General features: G+C 36.9%; 1 protein-coding gene across 2 annotated transcripts in view; it reads right to left on the bottom strand.

Moving 5' to 3' along the window:
• Positions 1 to 1210: 1210 nt before the first annotated feature.
• The window catches only part of KIF11 (kinesin family member 11), a 75501-nt gene continuing 55951 nt past the window's right edge, over positions 1211 to 20760 (bottom strand). For both annotated transcript variants that reach the window (XM_070780484.1, XM_070780483.1), the window contains exons 15-22: positions 20401 to 20526; positions 18917 to 19075; positions 16439 to 16545; positions 9398 to 9677; positions 7003 to 7225; positions 5535 to 5683; positions 4547 to 4663; positions 1211 to 2655 (exon numbers count right to left, since the gene is read on the bottom strand). In XM_070780484.1, coding sequence (XP_070636585.1) covers positions 2524 to 2655; positions 4547 to 4663; positions 5535 to 5683; positions 7003 to 7225; positions 9398 to 9677; positions 16439 to 16545; positions 18917 to 19075; positions 20401 to 20526 — 1293 coding nt within the window. In that variant the 3' untranslated portion in view covers positions 1211 to 2523. The remainder of the gene's footprint in view (positions 2656 to 4546; positions 4664 to 5534; positions 5684 to 7002; positions 7226 to 9397; positions 9678 to 16438; positions 16546 to 18916; positions 19076 to 20400; positions 20527 to 20760) is intronic.

The following is a 20760-nucleotide window of genomic DNA, read 5'->3' as shown; positions in this document are numbered from 1 at the left end:
CCTTAGTATACAATGTTGTTTTTGAATAGCCTGACTTCCCTAGGAAATCCTCTCCCATTATTTCCTCTCAGGCTTTGGGCACACCTTTATTTACCTCAACTGTAATCTTTTGCCAAACGTGGCAGCAGGTTATTTGCTTACAATATTTTCGAGAAATGCCTTCCATTTTTCAACCTGAGTTCAGCGTTAGCTGAAACAAAGGAAAGTCCCTTGCTTCAGTCCTTCACTTTGGCCTAAACAGGTTTCAACAACTTTTTGAGATTAAAACTTGCCTCAGCTTCTTTGGGACCAGGGAACAGGTCCCTCTCTGAGAACCCTGGGCTTCTGCCTGTCTTCAAGACTACCACAGTGCTGGGAAGGGGGATGGAGCAAGGGCAAGTAGAACACCAAAAGGCTTTCCTAATTCTTAGGTTACTTTGCTCCTGATGCGACATTTGCTTGGTTCTGTAAAATTCTGTTTTTCCAAGTTATGACAAAATTATTTCTGAATGTTTTCATCTCTGAGGAGGAATGATGGGCCCTTGAAGCTACCTACTCTATTTTTGCTGAGGGTTACCTTTTGAGTGCTTCACAATGTATATTAAAATGTACCAAGTTAATTTAAGGCTCTAGAAGTTAAAATTCTCCTGATTTATTTTGGCTTCTGTAGGCTGTTCAGCCAGCTGCATTAGCATTCCTGCTGCTGCTGCTGCTGCTGCTGCTGCTGCTGCTGCTGCTGCTAAGTCGCTTCAGTCGTGTCTGACTCTGTGCGACCCCATAGACGGCAGCCCACCAGGCTCCCCCGTCCCTGGGATTCTCCAGGCAAGAACAATGGAGCGGGTTGCTATTTCCTTCTCCAATGCATGAAAGTGAAAAGTGAAAGTGAAGTCGCTCAGTCGAGTCCAACCCTCAGTGACCCCATGGACTGCAGCCCACCAGGCTCCTCCGTCCATGGGATTTTCCAGGCAAGAGCGCTGGAGTGGATAAGCTTAAAACAGTTTGGGAATGAGATGGCTTAAAGCTGGACTCCAGGCCCTGTGCGGGCCAATCTGTTTCTCATTCACCTCACACTAAGGTGTAGCCCGGGGGTGCGACGGAGAGCTGGGATGCTTACCAAGGCCTTCCTTCCTTGCTGGTACCTGTGCACAAGTCTATTTTAGGAATTTTAATACAACTTGCTTAACTCTGTCAACATACCCACTGCAAAATAAGAAATAATGAGACAAGGAAGTTAATGTAGAGATCAAATTTATTACCAAGGGTAGCTTATGTTTATTAGATATTATTCATAGCTTGTATTGACATCTGATTTTGCAGAGAAATTATATGATCATTTTTATTAAGATAATTAATACTCTGCAAGGCAAATTGAGTTCCTTGAAGTAGCACGTTTTCTAATTCTCCAACAGGGCTTGGTTTTACTTAGTTATCAAAATCAAACTCTGAATTTCTACACTTAACTTGACGTGGGCACAAATTTATTCTTTGCATATATTCTAAGTGCTCTGGTTCTTCATGCTGAAACATCCCAACTTCCAGAAATTTGGCTGCTAGATCAAAAAAATATCAGGGACCTTCAATGAAGGGTTAAGATTTCAGTAGAGAAAAATATATACACACATATTTTATTATATACAAAGAACAACAAAAAGTTTCACCAAGTAAACAAAAGAATATAAATTACACTCATAATCAATAGCTTCAAAAAGCCCTTAAATCAGTGTGACCTTTTGCACAAGACATAGGCCTCAAAATGGGGTCACACAGCCATTAATCAGAACTCAGGGTTTTCCTCCCATAATAGCAATCTATATTCTGGAGAGAATGGCTTTTTGTGAACTGTGTAGGGGCTGATATGTTAGGCCTCATAAAGGAATGAAATGCTTTTTCACATGTAGGGGTAAACAAAAATATTGACGGGATATTTCCAGGGTTATGTTTACTGTTGACAGTGATTTTAGAGATAACCACAGAAAAGTGTCAAAGATTTCTAGATAAAACTCTGGCTATCTCCTAATAATAATGGATAGATACCATTTTCTAGCTCTACAAATGGTTTGGTGACAAATAGAAAGGGAGAAAGTGAGCTGAGAAAGCAGAATAAAAAAGTCTAGGGAAGGAGGTAAGGAAAAATAAACATAATTCAATCATAGTAAGAAAAGAAAGGATATGGCCTTCCTAAGACCAAGTGCTGGTGATATTTACCCATATAAGTTCAAGCCTAAAAGAACACTGCAGCGTCTATCTATCTGCTATTTAGTAATATACAAGAAAACACTTTTCATTTGTTCTGAAAGAGCTATTTTATATCAAAAGCTAGAAATACATATTTACTCCATGCAAATCCCAAATGAAATCTAACTTAACACAGAGGGAACTACAGCAATGACAGAAAAATAAGTAGACAGTAAATTCAACTACATTTACAGTATTGCCTTGATATTTTCTACTCATTTTTAATCTACACACAAGGCTCAAGTTCTGGGGTTACAGGTTTTATTTTTCATTTTCCTTAAAAAGTAAAATTACCAATCCTCAAGTTAACTAAAAATTGTTCTGGGCTCGTAGAGGTAACCTGCTCTTCGTAACAGATTGCTCTATGATTTCTTCTACTTTAGACTTCTCCAATGGATTAGTGCCTCTGTTTTCTTTGTCTTTTCCATGTGATTTTTTATGCTGTGGATTTAAGGGAGAAAATTAAGTCAATATAAAGTAACATGTGACACATATTAATCATATTCTATTTTCAAAATTCTCTGGGTTATAGGGAAGAAATTAGGTGTGGAAAACTTTAGAAATACTCAGCACAAATTGGAGCCAACACTTTGCCTGGAAAGTAGAAATGAATGCCTTCTTATTTTATCACCAAGTGGGGGGTGTGTTTGAGAAAGAAATTTAATTTTATGTATGGTTTTCCAAAAAAATAATTACAGATTTTACTGTAGGGCCACGGTTATCAACATGGAGACTTTTGCCTCTAGGGACATTTGCTTATGTCTGAAGACATTTTTGGTTGTTAAAGCTAGAGGGGCACTACTGGCTTTCGGTGGATAGAAGCCAGGGAAGCTGCTAATGAATACCACATAATACACAGGGCAGGTCACCACAACAAAGAATTAGCCAGCCAGCTCAAAATGTCAATAGTGCTGCTGCTAGCAATCTTGCTCTAGGGAAACAAAGATGGGCTATTGTACAAAAATGGCAATTCAGGGACTTCCCTGGCAGTCCAGGGGTTAGGACTCTGTGCTTTCACTGCCAGGGCCAGGGTTCAATCCCTGGTCAGGGAGCTAAGATCCATGGGCTGCAAGATGCAGCGCCCCCCACCCCAAAAAAAGAGGTAATTCTATTTTAAGCATAGATCTATAGGCTATCTCAAGATACTTTTTATTTAACCTATATTTTATCTTTTAAAAAACTTATTTCGTGTTTCTCATTTGGGAATACTTCATTGGAATCCTTGTACTTGCCCTTAGGAGCTTTAGGTAACTGATGACTTTTCTTATAGACCCACTCATCAATTCTTAGACAAACTGTAAAGCAGCTTTAGAGTTTCTAACCTAGCAAACTTCCCAAAATCAGATAGATATCAGAGAAAAAAATAATTTCTGGACTTTAGCTAAAGGTCTAAAATCCAGTCCCAAGTCATTTCTGGTACTGTAGGAACTTCCTTGCCATAACTGAACCACTAAGCCTGGCCTTCAGAACATCATATGCTGTAATAATGAAAGAATTTTCAAATAGGGATTAAGCAGTCACTTAAGTCCTCTTAACTTTCCCTCTTTTCTTAATTTTATAAGATAGAAGAGAGGGTTGAAAAATAGAAATGTATCTAGCGTTTTCTAATAGTAAAGAATAAAGCAAAAGGTAGGAAGATTTGGAGGATAAAATTGCCTTGATGCAGAGAGAGAGGAATTTAATGGAATCTGAGCTAGAATAGGAAATTCTTACTTCACAGACTCTGTTGAGGCTTATGCCTTTAAATGAGAGGAAAAGATTAGACAGTTTAGAGTATCATACTCGCAAAAGGGGTGAAAAGGGGGAAGGAGAGGGCACAGGATGTAAATGCTCAAGATCAAGGCAGGTGAGAAGTGCAGGCTACCTGGGGGAATAGTTAATAGGAGAAAAGCCTCAGGCAGGAGACTCAGTCATTAAACCGGAGAGGCATTCTGTCTCAATTTAAACGTCTTAGCCTTCAAAGTCTTACTGTGGGCAGAGATAGGCTCCAGGACATCCACTTTGAAGGTGGAGGGAAGAGAGAAATGACTGCTTTTAGTATCATTCTGAGTATGGAGGAAGTAGAAAAGGGGTAAGGATAACAACAGAAGATTACCAGCCAAGGATGGGAATAAGTCAAATTTTGCATTTATTTATCCTACCAATAAAACCCTAACCAATTATCATACTTGTATAAATTCTTTAAACCAGAAAAGTTAACAAGCCATCCCAAAGGAATGACTAAAATACTTTTCCTGTTCCATCCATCAAGAGCAATGCCTTGATACTGAATAGCAAATAACAGATTTATGTTAGATGTGGAAGGGTTATCTAACAAGATACAGTCAGGTACCTGGAAAAATGGAACCCCACCACTTGATGAACAATCCAAACTAGTATCTACAGATGGTTCCTGAGTCAGAGGTTCTTCAACAGTGAGCACCAGAACCGCATTTTCTTCATCCAAGTCCTAAAAGAAGAAGCTAGATGAATTGATAAATTCCCAGGGCTCAAAAATCTTCACATGGTGGGGGTGGGGTTACAAAAAATCTTCACACAAGGCAGTTTTCCTCTTTGAAAAACAACACAATGTCCCTTACTTAAAAGTTAAATCTCAACAAAATTAGCAGAAAGTCTACAAAATAATAAAAATAATTCCTGTTATGTTTGCACATAGAGAAGTACCTATAATAAAGTGTTAAATGTGATAATCTCAGAATAAAGAGATTATAGTTTACTTTTTACTTTCTTCTTTGTTACTTTACAATTTCCCAACTTTTCTATAATTACTATAGTTAAATGCACAGATTGTAGAGATTCTCTACATTCTACTTCCAGCTCCATCCTTGTGATTTGGGACAAGGTGATTCTTAGTTTCCTCACCTGTTAAAATGGGGATAGTACTAGCATTCACCTTATGGAGTTACTGAGAGAACTGACTAAGTAAATACATATGTAAAATGCTCAGAACAATATCGAGCACATAATATAACACAACATAAACATCGTCTAGGGCTTCCCTGGTGGTCCAGTGGCTAGGAGTCCGTCTTGCAATGCAGGGACATCGGTGGATCCCTGGTTCAGGAAGCTCCTACATGCCAAGGAGCAACTAAGCCCACGTGCCCCAACTCTTGGACCATACACCTAGAGCCCGGCTCTGCGACAAGAGAAGCCACCACCACCAGAGAGTAGGCTCTGACTGTCACGACGAGAGAGAGCCCTCAAGCGGCAACGAAGACCTAGCACAGCCAAAATAAGTGATACAAGAAATAGATAAAGGTAAATTTAAAACAAAGTTTATGGGAGAATTCTAAAATTATGATGCCTAAAATAAATTTTACCTGACTGGTCTCTTTGTTGTTTTCTGAACAGTTTAGCATTGTTAACAGCTCAGGCTGTTTCATTTTCAACTGATCAAGGAGCTGTTCACGTGGCTGAGTTCTCACCAGTGTTGATGGGTATACATAATTTTTCCTCTGTGGGGTCGTACCTTTAGTGGATATAAGTGGTAAAAATTGAAATGTGGCTTATGAGTAAGGTTTTTTTTTTTAATTGAAAAATAACTGTTTTATAATATTGTGTTGGTTTCTGCCATACATCAACATCAATCAGTCATAGGTATACATATGTCCCCTCCCTCTTGAACTTCTCTCCCAGCATTTTTTTAATGCTAAAACTTATACTTCCCAGTAAGTCTTTGTCTTCCAAAAATATAAGCACTGCCACATATGAGAATCAATTTTGTTATCTGTCAGGCATATGTTGCTTAAAATATTTCCTAAATTGACAACTCAACCAATTGCAAGATGCAATCTATGCCAAAACATGAAATTTTCCACCTACAGAAGATGTATTGTAGGCTCTAAAAGGATTCAGAGTGTTCTGAAAAAGATGGCAACATTATTGGAATAAGATACAATTTTCTCAGCATGATCAGTTAGACAGGAATAATCATTTTACTGTAAATTTGGTGGAAAGTAAATATTAACCCAGTTACATTTCTTTATAATAATTCATGTTCTAATAATTTACATGGGCATTGGCCTTTTCACTTAACATTTATATTTCTAATTTCATTGGAAAATGGATAATAAATATCAAGAGTCTTGGGGGGAAAAATTAACTAGCATCCTTTAGTGCCATCTCCTTTTATAACTGCTAAAAAAAAAAAAGACTGTAAAGTATAATTTCCATACCACAAAATACACTCAATGACTTTTAGTAAGTTTACAGTGTCACCACTACTGCAACCTAATGAATACCTCAATTACTCATCCTGTGTTAAACAGTTGTTAACATCCTGTGTTAAACCTTCTTTCATGAAGGTTTCACATTATAGCTTACACTGCTCTGACCTCCCCAAATGGTAATTCCTGATTGCCAATCTAAACGGTCCACGACAAAAGGAGAGGTGCACATAAAAAATGTACAGTGTGGTGAACCTTGCATTGAACTAGATTTATTTAATTACATTCCTCCACTTTTGGTATGAAAATGTCCTTTAATAGACAGTGCTACATAGATGGTAGGCTTTCTTTTTGTGTTCTCTTAATAAAGCCAGTTGCCTGAATGTTTGTAAACTTTTACTGAATTATGATTGCCCAAGTTTCTGGGAGTATATGCCATGTATATCATCTAATGCTTGATTAAACCTACTTTAGGATTCCAGTTTTTCCATATTTGAATTAATCAGAGTGAGATGGTAAATGTGTGTCAGGGAATGGCAGGACCTAGTTTCTAAGAACAACTAGCACTGTATACAGTTGAATTCAACTTCAAAAATTTAATTCAATTTCCCTTTAAAAGTACCTGTTGGGATATCCAGTTTCAGATCCTGTTGTAGAAAGCAGTTAAGCTTATTCAAACCTATTTTTACGGTTTTATTAAGTTCTTGACTTCGTGTCATTAATTCTTCTTCATCAATAGTTATCTGACTGAGAAAAAAGTTTTGCTGGTTCTCATTAGCTGCTTTATGCCCACTTAACTGTTCAGTAATCTCTAAACTTGAAGTCTCACAGCCTTGGTTTACAACCTGTAAATGATGCAAATGAGATTTCATTACTAAGATCAAAGTTGCCAGTGCTTTATGCAACATTTTAACTTCTTACCTTGAAATTTTCCATAACAAAGGTTTTAGAAACACACGTAAAAGTATAAATAGTAATACTAATAATCCCTTTATATTCACTACCCAGCCTCACTGTTTATTACTACATGGGATATAGATCAATTAAGACTGGCCAGTTCTGAAGCCAAGACAGTTCTGAAGCAATTTCTGTATCATTTTATCCTTTTACATCGTGTACTTCTCCAAGAGTTAAGAACTTTTTAAGACCACTCTCACATCTAAATGGCATCACCGACTCAAGGGACATGAGTTTCAGTAAACTCCAGGAGTTCGTAATGGACAGGGAGGCCTGGCATGCTGCAGTCTATGGGGTTGCAAAGAGTCTGACACGACTGAGCAACTGAACTGAACTGAACTCACATCTAAAAAATTTAGCATTCCTTTCTTTATATCAAATGTCTAGTCTGTTTAAATTTCATGAGTTCTCTCATGTTTTTCAGACTTGTTTGAATCAGAATTCATCATTAGATTTGGTTGATATGTCTTAAGTAAGTGACTATATAATTTCTCATCAAAACTGAGATATTCTAAGAGTAAAAAGGGCCATTAATAATAATTATCCCAGTGCAATAAATATAAACAAGGACTATCCTAGGCAAACCAGGGCTTAAGGCCCTCTAGGTCTGAACTCTCTTTTGATATAGGTTATCCATACTTTCTTCTTTAAAAGAAAATTTCATTGAAGAAACCAGGTATTTGTGCTCTACTAAATATCTCAATTATTAGATATGTTCAATTGCACCTCTGTTATTTTCACATGTTCATTTGTCCTCTGTATCTTCTACAAATTAGATCTAAAGGCTTGATCTAGACCAGGTTTTAACTTTTGGGCAAGAATATTTCATAGGTGGTACTGAAAGTACATAATGCCTGGTTGTGTCTCTCACGTTAAGATTAATCGGTGTGGGGAATTCCCTGGTCGTCCAGTGGTTAGGATGCAGTGCTTTCACTGGCAAGGGCCGAGGTTCAATCCCTGGTTGGGAAATTAAAATCTCACAAGCTGCACGGAAAAAAATCAGCCAGTGTGTTTGAGTATGGTCACCTTCTTATTATAAAGATCTCTCGTCAGCTTTTGCTCAAATGGTGTACGCAGTCACTAAGGTCCACAAGGATTATTTCACTAGGGTTTTGCAAGATGGTGATATCCTAATTCTATCATTTCTTCTGCATTTTACTAGCTGGAATTCTTCTTTGAAACACTTTTCGTCATCCACTACCCTGCTAAACCAAGACAGAGTTCTTTCAGGAAAGACAGATGACCTTTCAATTGTTTCCCTTCATTTACCACTTCTTAGAATAATTTACTGCTTCCCTAGCATGATCCAAAGGAGACTAATGAAATTTCTATGAATTTATCAATTTTAACATATTTGATATATCTTTACTGCAGCAATTGTTGCTCATGATGCTCCAATTGTACCACCTCTATAGGGAGTGTCTCCTAAGTCTTTTTGAGACAATTCCATTCATCTTTAACAGCATCTTTACTTTCTGGTATGACAAGATCTATAGGCTCATCTGGTATATTTCCTGCTCCAAACCTGAAATTATCTATTTTTCTACTAGTCATGGTTCCTTTTTGTGAAAATAGGTTATATAGCTTAAAACACGTAAGTTCTTTTACCTAATTTCTAAGAATAGTAGTAAAATCCTTTCCTTGCACAGAAGGAAAACCAAGGCACAAAGGGTTCATGCAAATGTTAAGTTCAAGCAAACCCACAAACCTATCAGATATCTTCTGAGTAACCAGAACAATGTCCTAAATACTTAAAGCAATAGAAGGATAAGTGAAAAGTATTACATACCAAAAGACAGCAAGCTCTAAACCAAACTAACAAATCAAAAACCAAAGATAGATATAGGACAGATCAGACAAATGTTAAATCATCTGGAGATCTAGAAAACGTATATATGTGAAACAAGATCGTGTATAAGCATACCAACTGTTAGGCCTACAATTTTAAGTTATTCATTATACTTTAGCATGTGTTTTGAAGCCAATTCTTAGCCAAGAATATAAAATCTTCTGATTATCACTGTTATCCCCAAGGGAGGTTCCAGTTACAAAGTAATTACCTTCAATAAATTCTGAAGTTCCTCTTGCCTTTTACTTAACCAAGATGCCCACTGTTCAGAAAAACAAAGTGTGCTTGTGTTCAGAGCCTCGCATCTCTGTTCGGTCTCTTTAGAAATTATTTCAAGGTTGCTACTGAGTTTATCACAGTGTTTCTTAGACTCTTCAACCAATTTTGTACCTTCTTGGTTAAAATGTCTGAGTTCCTCTGACAAATCATCAAAATCAGCACAAAATTTTTCACTGTGAGAAATTGTTTTGCTAATTATATCTTTAGATTTCCTATAGGAAAAAAGAATAACACTGTTAAAATGAAAAACTAAGACTCAAAGGATACATAACTTGCGCAAGATCACACAGCTCAAAAATGGAATATTCAAACCTCAGTAGTCTTATTCTAGAGTTCAAGTTCTTGTCTTTTCACAGCAGACTGATACCACATCTGTGACTAAATGACTTTTGAAAATATCTCTTTTCTTATAAAACCTTTTTCAGCCCTTTTCCAGATGTGACACTTTACTTCATACCTCTTATAATACTAACTATATGGTTATTAAAATGAACTCTGCCGAAGTGTTTTACTCCTTCCAGGTTGCTCAGTGGTAAAGAATCTACCTGCAATGCAGGAGACGAGGGTTCAGTCCCTGGGTTGGAAGGATCCCCTAGAGAAGGAAATGGCAACCGACTCCAGTATTCTTACCTGGAAAATCCCATAGACAGAGAAGCCTGGCGGGCTATAGTCCCAGGGGTTGCAAAAAGGCTGGATACAACTTTAGCCAACTAAACAACCACTGAATTACGTTACTTAAGAACATCTCCTATTGCCTGTAGCCTCTAGTTTACAGTTCCTAAACTGTCCACAATCAGTTAAGTCATTCTGTTCTTAAGCAGTTTTGCCTTGTCTATGACACAAAATAAATAAAAAATTATAAATACTATAGAAAAAAGCCAATTATAAAACTTTCTAATAATTAAAAGACAAGTATATTGAGGTGTGACAAATTATACATATAGAACATATACTGCAATGTAACATAATGCTGATACGAAACTAATACCAAAATATATATTTAAAATTCATCAATGGCTTCCTTCTCTCCTTAAAGTTCCCTATAATATCAATAGCATTCAAAGTCATCTCATAGGAGCAGAGTTAAACTTTGGGGAATGAAGGTTACCCTTTGGCACCCACTCCAGTACTCTTGCCTGGAAAATCCCATGGATGGAGGAGCCTGGTAGGCTGCAATCCATGGGGTCACTAAGGGTCGAACATGACTGAGCGACTTCACTTTCACCACTAAATGGTACACCATGTGAGCAAATCAAGTGGGGAAGCAAATGTGCCCGAAACCAAAGTTCAGCTACAGACAAAGTGGAAATAATTGAAAAAGGAAAAGAGAATTAAGTGGTAAGCTTACAGGTTATTGACACAAATCCATCCCCTCAAGGAATCACAACCCACTAGAAATAAAAAGTGGGGAAATGCTTCCTAGATTCGGAATCCAGAAAGAAGAGTTCAGAATGGAACATGTAATAATGAACAGGACCAACAACAGAACTGAAAAACTGATGACAGGAGTTAGTAGTAGGAGAGGTGACATCCAGAATTCTAGAGCTGTGTCATTCAACAGACATATGAGTCATATACACAATTTAAAAATTTCTAGAAGCCATATTAAGAAAGAAAACAGATAAAGCAGAGGAACAATGTACTGGGTAAAATACATGAAAACAAAGCGTATGCGCTAGGAAGGAGGGATTGGGGATATACTGTTAAGGTCCTTTCATTATACACGAAACAGCAAACTATTTGGAGGTGGATTAAAATCATTTTAAAACATATATTATTAATCTTAGGAAAACCAGTTTTGAAAAGTAATTTTAAAAGCATAAATGACAAGTCAATGGGAGATAAAATGAAAACATAAAGATGCTTGACTTAAATTAGGAAAGGAAAAAATGAAAACAAAGCATAAATGATGCAACAAATAGAAAATGACAAAATGGTAGGTTTTAATCCAACCATACCAATATTTAAATGAGAATGGTCTAATCACACCAGGTAAAAGCCATACATCGTTAGATTTGATTAAAAAAAAATAAGCAAGACCCAATTATATGCTGTTTATAAGAAATCCACTTTAAATATAAAGACTTACTTCAAAAGTAAAGAGATGGAGAAAGCTATATTATGCAAATAGCAGTCAATGGAAAACTGACATTTTTTGTATTGAAAGAAAGTGAAAGTGAAGTTGCTCAGTCCTGTGTGACTTTTTGCAACCCCACAGACTGTAGCCTGCCAGGCTCCTCTGTCCATGGGATTTTCCAGGCAAGAATACTGGAGTAGGTAGCCATTTCCTTCTCAGGGGATCTTCCTGACCCAGGAATCGAACCCAGGTCTCCTGCACTGTAGGCAGACTCTTTACCATCTGAGCCAGAAGATTTTGAATTAATTTCAGACAAAGTAGACTTCAGAACAACAAAAACTATCACAGATGAAAAGGGACTCTATTAATACATAATGATAAAAGGTAAATTCTCCAAGATATATCAACCCTACTGTGTATGCATCTACAACAGAGTATCACTTATATGAGGCAAAAACCTGACAGAACTGAGAAGAGAAACAGACAAATCTACAATTAAAATCAATTTCAATACCCCTTTATTAGTAGAACAAGTAAACAGAATCTCAGTAAGGATATGGGTGACCTGAATGGCACTACCAATTGTCCTACATAACATGTTTAGAACACTAGTCATCAAAAGCAGAATACAGATTTTTCTCATATAGGCAGCACGGGAATGAAGCATGCCATAATAAAACTACTGGGGCTCTGAAAAGTAAATTGTTATTGGAATCACAGCCCCAAAAGGGGGCCAAGACCTTCCCATTTAAAAAAGATTTTAATAATAGGTTCTGAATCACCTAACATAACAAACAAAATGTTCAGGAAACAACTGAAAACCGCTCTGGAAAATCACACCTTGAATGTGTAAAGACAATACGTACCAACACTGAGATAATTCAAATGTTAGAACAATTTCATAAGGATTTTAATCAACCATCATAAAAACGTTTTCAATGAGCAATTAAAATACATCTAGAAAACAGACAAAGAGAATCTTAACAAAGAAATAGAAGAGATTTTTAAAAAGAAGTAAAAGGAAATTATAAAACTGAAAAAAAGCAGTAATTGAAATAAAACATCTCACTGAATGGGTTCAACAGTAGATCAAACAGGAAAAAAGAAGGGTCAGTGAGCATAAAGACAGATTATAGAATTTACTCAATCTTATCAAAGAGAAAACAGACTATATATCTATAGTCTCAGAGAACTATGGGACCACAATAAAAAAAATAAAACTGAACATTTGTGTCATCAAAGTTCTAGAATCAGAGGAGAAAAAATACAGTGCGGAAAAATGTTCAAAGACATAATGGAGGGAGTTCCCTGGTAGTCAAATGGTTAAGACTTGGTGCTGCCATGGCCTGGGGTTCAATCCCTGGTTGGAGAACTAAGATCCCACAAGCTGTGTGCCAAGGCCAAAAAAATCAATCGATCAATCTTGGTTTTAAAAAAAAAAGGATGAAAATTTCAAAGTCTGGTAAAAGACATAAGTCTACAGATTCAAGAAGCTGCTGCTAAGTTGCTTCAGTTTTGTCTGACTTTTTGCAGTCCCACGGACCACAGCCCACCAGGCTCCTCTGTCAATGGGATTATCCAGGCAAGAATACTAAAGTGGACTGCCATGCCCTCTTCCAGGGAATGTTCCTGACCCAGGGATCAAACCCACATCTCTTACCAGTTCTTTACCACTAGCGCCACCTTCAAGATGCTGAGCAAACCCAAAGATGATTAAATCAAAGAAATACCTAAGCAAACACAATATAATCAAACGTTTAAAAACTAAGGACAAAGAAAATATCTTGACAGCAGGTACAGAGAAACTGCCTATACATGAACAAGATTTGAATAACTGTGGATTTCTCATCTCTTGGAGACCAAAAGGAAATGAAACAACATATTCCAGGTGCTGAAAGAAAAGACTTGTCAACCCTGAATTCTATAGCCAGTGAAAATACTGTTCAGGAATTAAAGGAAAATCAAGATATTGTTAGACAAAGCAAAACAGCATTTGTGGGCAGCAGACCTACCCTAAAGACTAAAGGAAGTTCTCCAAACAGAAGAAAGCTTGAAACTTCAGGAAGGAACAATTTAATGGGCAAAAATAGGGGTAAATATCAGAATATTCTTATCCTTGTGAGTTTATAATATCTACAGGCAAAAATCTTGACAAACCCCACACCTTACACAAAAAATTAAAAACCAGATCATGAGGAATTCCCTGGCAGTCCAATGGTTAGGACTTGGTACTTTCACTGCCAAGGACTCAGATTTGATCCCGGTCAGGGAACTAAATTACTGCAAGCCATGTGGTAAGGTCAAATTTTTTAAAAAAAACTCATGTATTTAAATCTTACATAAAACTATAAAACTTCTAAAAGAAAACATAAGTCTGATTGAGCTATATGATAAGGATATGAGACTGGCAAGCAATGAACTATAAAGTAACATTAAACACTAATGCAGGAATCAGCAAACTTTTTCTTTAAAATCCAGATAGTAAATATTTTAGGCTTACAAGTAGTCTTTGATATACTCTTTGCGGTACAAAAGCAGCTAAATACAGCCAAAGGCAACACATAAACAAACTGGCAGATGGAGTAAACAAACATGGATATGTCAATAAAATTATCTGCAGTAGCAGGCATCCAGCCCAGAGACAGAGTTTGCCAAGATCAGATCAGATCAGATCAGTCGCGCCCGACTCTTTGCGACCCCATGAATCGCAGCACGCCAGGCCTCCCTGTCCATCACCAACTCCCGGAGTTCAATATATATTTACTAATTAGAGCAGGGTATTTCATCATGAATATGAGTTAGAAATTGTTAAATTACTTAATGTGTATTCTAAAATTGAGCAAATATGTAAATACATTGTGGATGAAAGCCAAGTTTCTCACAGTCTGAAAAAGTAGCACAAATATGAACTGAAAAGATACTTATGTGCACACATACATATGTACACATTCACACATATATTTCCAGCTATGTCCACCTGAGAAGCCTTAGAAGAAATGACACCCCAGTAGCAGTAAGAACGTCTAGTGCCCAGATCTTGGTTGCTATTACTGTGATTTTAGAGCTGGAGCTGAGAAAGTACAAGATTACTGGAACACCACGCTATGTGTCTGTCTGTTAGTTGCTCAGTTGTGTCTGATTCTTGGCAACTCCTCAAAAGAGACAGATCATATCAAAAGGACACAGAAGACAACTTGAAGAGGCTCTCACTAGTCAAAACTGGGACAGGGAGCTGCCTGGCTGCCCAGTAGTTAGGGCTCCATGCTTCTACTGCAGGGGACACAGGTTTGATCCCTCTTCAGGGAACTAAGATCTGACATGCCATGCTGCACAGCCAAAAAAAAAAAAAGATAACAATAACAAAACAAAAACCTGAGATAATTTGAGCATCAAAATAAAAAAATAGTGGATTATAACCCAGAGGATAAAAGAATCCATGAGTACATGATAATATAAATGAATAAGAATAAATGGCAAGGGAAAGGGAAAGCTCTTCCTCTCAACAGAATGCCAGCTAACACATGTAGAAGGAATGATGGAATTAGAAAAAGATCATTTGACAACCACTATCATAATTATTTCAGATATACATATCAATGGATTCTAGGAAGAACAGGATACTTATATAGTTTCAAAGTATCTCTCCTTAAGTTCTTTATTAATTGCAAAGGAACTTTACAGGGGAGAAATCTAGAGGACAATACTATACCCAAATTATCAAAGTTAAACCTCTTGATATCTGAGATGCACTAAGAACACACTACTTTTGTGTTATGCTTGGCAACTCCAACTAACCATGAAGGCCACCCCAAATAAGGGACACTCTACTAAATAAATATTCTATGCTCACGGAAAAGAAAAGGCCGTGAAAGACAAAGACTAAGTGACTGCTCTAGATTAAAGGAGACTCAAAGAGACACGACAAATGCAATGTGTGATTCTGAATTAAATCTTGGACCAGGAGGAAAATCTTTTTTTATTTTTTTCTTATAAAAAACATTAGTGAGAGAAGTGGCAAAATTTGAATCAGGTATGTATATTAGATAACAGTAGTTCTCAATATTAACTTTCTAATTTAAAATACTTGTTACAATAGATAATAAGAACCTACTGTATACATAGGGAATTCTAGTTAATATTCTGTAATACTATACATGGGAAAAGACTCTAAAAAGAAATGGGATATATGTATATGTTTAACTGATTCACTTTGCTGTATACTTGAAACTAACACAACATTGTAAATCAACTATATTCCAATAAAATTTAAAAAAAATTTTTAATAAAATAATTATTACATAAGACAGTATCTTATATTTTTAGGATATACACTGAAGTATTTGGGGGAAAGTGGAGATTACAAAGACTGTAACTTATTCAGAAAATTATATATATATAGTATTATATGCTATATAATATATCTATATCTATATCCACTGTCATTCAAAAGATTGTTCATCTACAGGCAATATTATATAATACAACATACAAACTATATGGGCTTCTCTGGTTGCTCAGATGGTAAAGAATCCACCTGCAATGTGGGAGACCTAGGTTCGATCCCTGGGTTGGGAAGTTCCCCTGGAGAAGGGAACAGCTACTCACTCCAGTATTCTGGCCTGGAGAATTCTATGGACATAGAAGCCTGGTGGGGTCACAGAGACACAACTGAGCAACTTTCACTTCACATCACTTCAACGTACTATATAATATTATATAATTATTTAATATAGTATATAATATTACAGAGAAAGGGGGAGAGAGGAAATGAGGATGATAAAATGAACATAATAAAATATATGAGAAAATGGGTTGATAGTATTTGTACTATTTAAACTTTTTATTCAGAAATAATTTCAGGGAGAGAAAAGCTAAAGAAATTTAAAAACAGCTTACTGCTCTGTATTTTCTTGAACACTGCTAAGTGGTTTCTGGATGTTTTTACACTTTTCCTCCAAATCACAGTATCTCTCCTCCCAAAGATTGATTAACTGGTAAAGTTCCTGTAAGAAAGGTGTGGGGAGGGAAAAGATTGAAATTATAATGGTTAAACTTTTACTCCATACTGATATAAAGTATTTTCCCATAGGTGAGAATGATTCACATTCCTGATAAGAGATCTTTAACTCCACCTCTCTGACAGAGGAAGGTAGTAGAAGTGATGTTAAAGGAATAATCGTATTACAGGCACTTTTTAAAAAACTAAATAATTAGCAAACTTTTAAATTAGCAAGCTATTTTAACTATAAGTAACAAGTTGCTTTCAGTGTACTTCAGAACTAACCAAATAAACCAAAAAGAGAACCATTCTGACAGATACACATAGTTGCTTCTTAACTGATAACACTACTAGAAGGGAAAGTAATGCTGAAAATCTAATGAGTCAAGCAATCCAAAAATATTATCAACCAATATAGCTGAAACATTTTATAGAACCTAGTTGGATCATTTTAATGTTAAAAGAGCTTATCATTTTCTCATATGTGGCATCTTGAAACACATCTCTGAATAAAACAGCAGCTGACAATACACATTTAACACATTGGTTTTGAATAAAATGTCAGTATTTCTGCTAATCTCAAAGTAGAGGGAAATGCAGGTATTAGATTTATCTACACGTAAACAGGTTTGTCAGTGCTAACCTCAAGTTCTAGAATATCTAAGAAACAGTTCAGTTAGTAAACCTGCTTCTTTTAAGCCAAGGAAGTCAAGTCACTCATGCTAAAATACTTTTCACATCATAGGTGTTCCTCAGAATATATACCTAAAAAGATCTAGACAGGTTAAAGGCAAACACTCTATGAAGAGGTATAAGAAATTGCTGCAATTTCAAATTTCAAGAATATGTTCTAGAAAGATTTAGAAAAGCTCCTTCAAAAATGGATTCCTAAAAAAAAAAATGGATTCCTTTCAGGCAGTATAATCCCCACCATAGCTATATGGGGATCTAAATATTGTCAGATGTTCCCAAGGACTCAGTTTCCTCATCAGAAAACTGAACTAGTAATAGAACCTGTATCTACGCTGGTGGGAGGAATAAATACATAGTGAGTTGCTCAATAAATGTTAACTATTACTTGTACGAATTTCAATATTAACCTTTTGTGTGAAAAGTTTTATGCTTATCAGTTAGGGAAACAATCTTATTTTAAAGTTTCTTTTTTTTCATTCCATCCAAGAGGGGTGTATTTGTTTTGGTTGGTTTGGTTTCTTTGGTCACAGTGCGCAGCTTGTGGGATCTTAGTTCCCTGGCCAGGGATAGAACAACCCGGGCCACAACAGTAAAAGCATGGCGTCCTAAGCACTATACACCAAAGAATTCTCTCAAGAGGTTATTAAATGATTACACATGATAATGGATGATTCACAAGCTTCACTCCATCTAGAACTTTACATGGCACCACAATTCAAGTTAGATATATTGCATAGGATGTGCCAACAATCATATTAGTAACCTAAAAACTCCATGACTTTGCTTGGGTGACCTTTTTAGCTGTGAACGCCAGGTCATAACACAGTAACTGTTAGTTCAACTACAACAAGCTTTCTGAAGACAAGGCCTTCTCCGCCCAAGCAGGCTGTAAATAAATTCCGAACCCAGCATCACCCTGAAGGAAATCTGACTTCACAACGTTGGGGTATTTACCAAAATGGGTTCAGAGTAGACTGTTTTTAAAAAGACACATTTATTCAGTGTCATGATCAGACTATTACATTTAGCAAACAACAGAATAGGTGCAAAAAAATAAAATCTACATTAAAACCCTCTGCTGGAATGCTTTACACTTTCCACAGAATAGAAACTAAAATAAACTGTTACACAATTAGTCACAAATATAGTTCTCAAGTTTTTCTGCCCATACACATAAGTATTGTCTAAAACGTGTCTTCTTTGAGGCAGCTAGGCTCTGCCACCACCATTCTTGGCTGAGTTCATAAATCTATTGCAACCTATAGCTTTCCCTGTCACTTCTCTGGCTCTCCTCTCCTGCTGAGCTTTGTTTCCTTCTGCCACTACTACAGCTACTGTGCTGCTGGAATCACTAGAGTCATCTGGGTTATAATGTAGACACAAGTTCACTTTAAATGCTTTCATCATTTTCTTCTAATTGTATTCCCAATGGAATATTTCTGCAGCTTCAGCTTTCTTCTTGATATGAAGAAAGGACTGTCTTGTCTCACTGTGCTCTGAATGTAGCAAATCATCAAATGTTAACTGATCAAGAGAAGTACTCTTATTTCACATTAATTACTGCTATAAGCACAAGTGCTGACAGTCTTTTCAGGTGTCTAATTTAGTTACCTAGCATTCAGTCTGTAACAGGGATCTAAAGATCATAAAGCTTTCTTTTTACACTCAAATCACCTATATACCTGTGACTGGATTTTCTTTGTTTTCTTCATGTCTTCAGTTAAGTTTTCACACAGCTTCTGTGATTCAGCCAAGGAAGAAACTGTATTTTCTTTTAGTTCATGTAGATTGTTACACAATGTACTAAGAAAGCCATCCATTTCCTTCTTCTGATCTTCTATCTTTGAAGAGAAAAAAATAATTTTTTTCTTTCTTTTCTTAAATTAAAAAAAAAAAAAAAATGTCCTAGGGGCTTCCCTGGTGGCTCAGTGGTAAAGAATCCACCTGCCAATGAAGGAAGACACAGATTCGATCCCGGATCCAGAAGATTCCACAAGCTGCAGAGCCAACTAAGCCTACAAGCCACTATTGAGCCTGTGCTCTAGAGCCCAGAAGCACAACTACTGAGCCAACATGCTGCAACAACTGAAGCCCATGCACCCTAGAGCCTGTGCTCCAAAGGAAGAGAAGGCGCCACGATGCGAAGTCCACACACCACAACTAAAGAGCAGCCCTGCTCACTGCAACTAGAGAAAAAAGCTCTTGCAATAACAAAGACATAGCACAGCCAAAAAAAAAAATATTTTTTTAATGTTCTAAGTTTATTTTTTATTTTTACTTTTTTGAATACATATAAATTAGAAAAGGTAGAAAACAGTATTGCAGAGAAAAGTCCCTTCCTTTCCCCTCTAGCCCCTAGCGCCCCCGTCCCACTCCCACCTCTGAGAGACGATTATTACCATTTTTAAACACATCTAGAGGAGTCTGGTTGGCTGCAGTCCATGGGGTCGCTAAGAGTCGGACACGACTAAGCAACTTCCCTTTCACTTTTCACTTTCATGCATTGGAGAAGGAAATGGCAACCCACTCCAGTGTTCTTGCCTGGAGAATCCCAGGGACGGCGGAGCTGGTGGGCTGCCGTCTATGGGGTCGCACAGAGTCGGACACGACTGAAGTGACTTAGCAGCAGCAGAGGTATTTTGGGGCTTCCCAGGTGGCCCTAGTCATAAAGAACCCAACTGATAATGCAGAAGATGTGAGTTCAATCCCTGGGTCAGGAAGATCCCCTGGAGGAGGGCATGGCAACCCACTCCAGTATTCTTGCCTGGAGAATCCCACTGACAGAGGAGCCTGGTGGGCTACAGTCCATAGGGTCGCCAAGAGTCAGACACGCACGCAGAGGTATTTTATTATCCATATTTAGGCAGGTATGCATACATATGTATATATAACCACATATGTACACACACACACCATATGATAGACTGCTATGTATGCTGTGATACTTGAAGATCATTTCCTCTCGTTTTTCTTAGCCATGATTCTGCAGACCACATCAATGGTCAGCATCCTGACCACAGCATCCTCTCTTCCTCCCTCCTCCAGATTCCTTCTCAAAACCCACAGATTCTGCATGTAAACACTTCTCAACTAACAAGTCCTGGGTCCCTTGAATTCATGTGGAGTTTCTTTCTTAACAATTTGAGATAATAAGAATATTTATTACCTTATTAGCCACAATCGATAAAGTCTTGAAAATATTCTCCAGTTGACTATTGATTTCCAGTATAGATGCCACAGTGGGGGATAAAACTGTTCCCAGTGAACTGAGGAGCTCAGTCTTAAGTACGTTCTGGTTTGAAAAATACACACACAACTCTTTAAAAAGGATATTTTCACTTCCATAAATCTGGATAGTTAAATGATAATATCTTAAATACCCTGTTAACTAAACACTTGTATATTAAAATCCTAAGTGTCCATTCTCTTTTTTTTAAATAGTTTAAACACGTTCTCTTTTTTATAGCCTATAGAGCCTACTAGAGTTTATATTCATCATAAATCACTTAATCCTGCATATAGGAAT

This window comes from Bos indicus, chromosome 26 (assembly GCF_029378745.1).
Source record: "Bos indicus isolate NIAB-ARS_2022 breed Sahiwal x Tharparkar chromosome 26, NIAB-ARS_B.indTharparkar_mat_pri_1.0, whole genome shotgun sequence".
Classification (NCBI taxonomy): Eukaryota; Metazoa; Chordata; class Mammalia; order Artiodactyla; family Bovidae; genus Bos; species Bos indicus.
The sequence above is the reverse complement of the archived record's forward strand: the minus strand, read 5'-3'. Positions and strand labels throughout refer to the sequence as shown.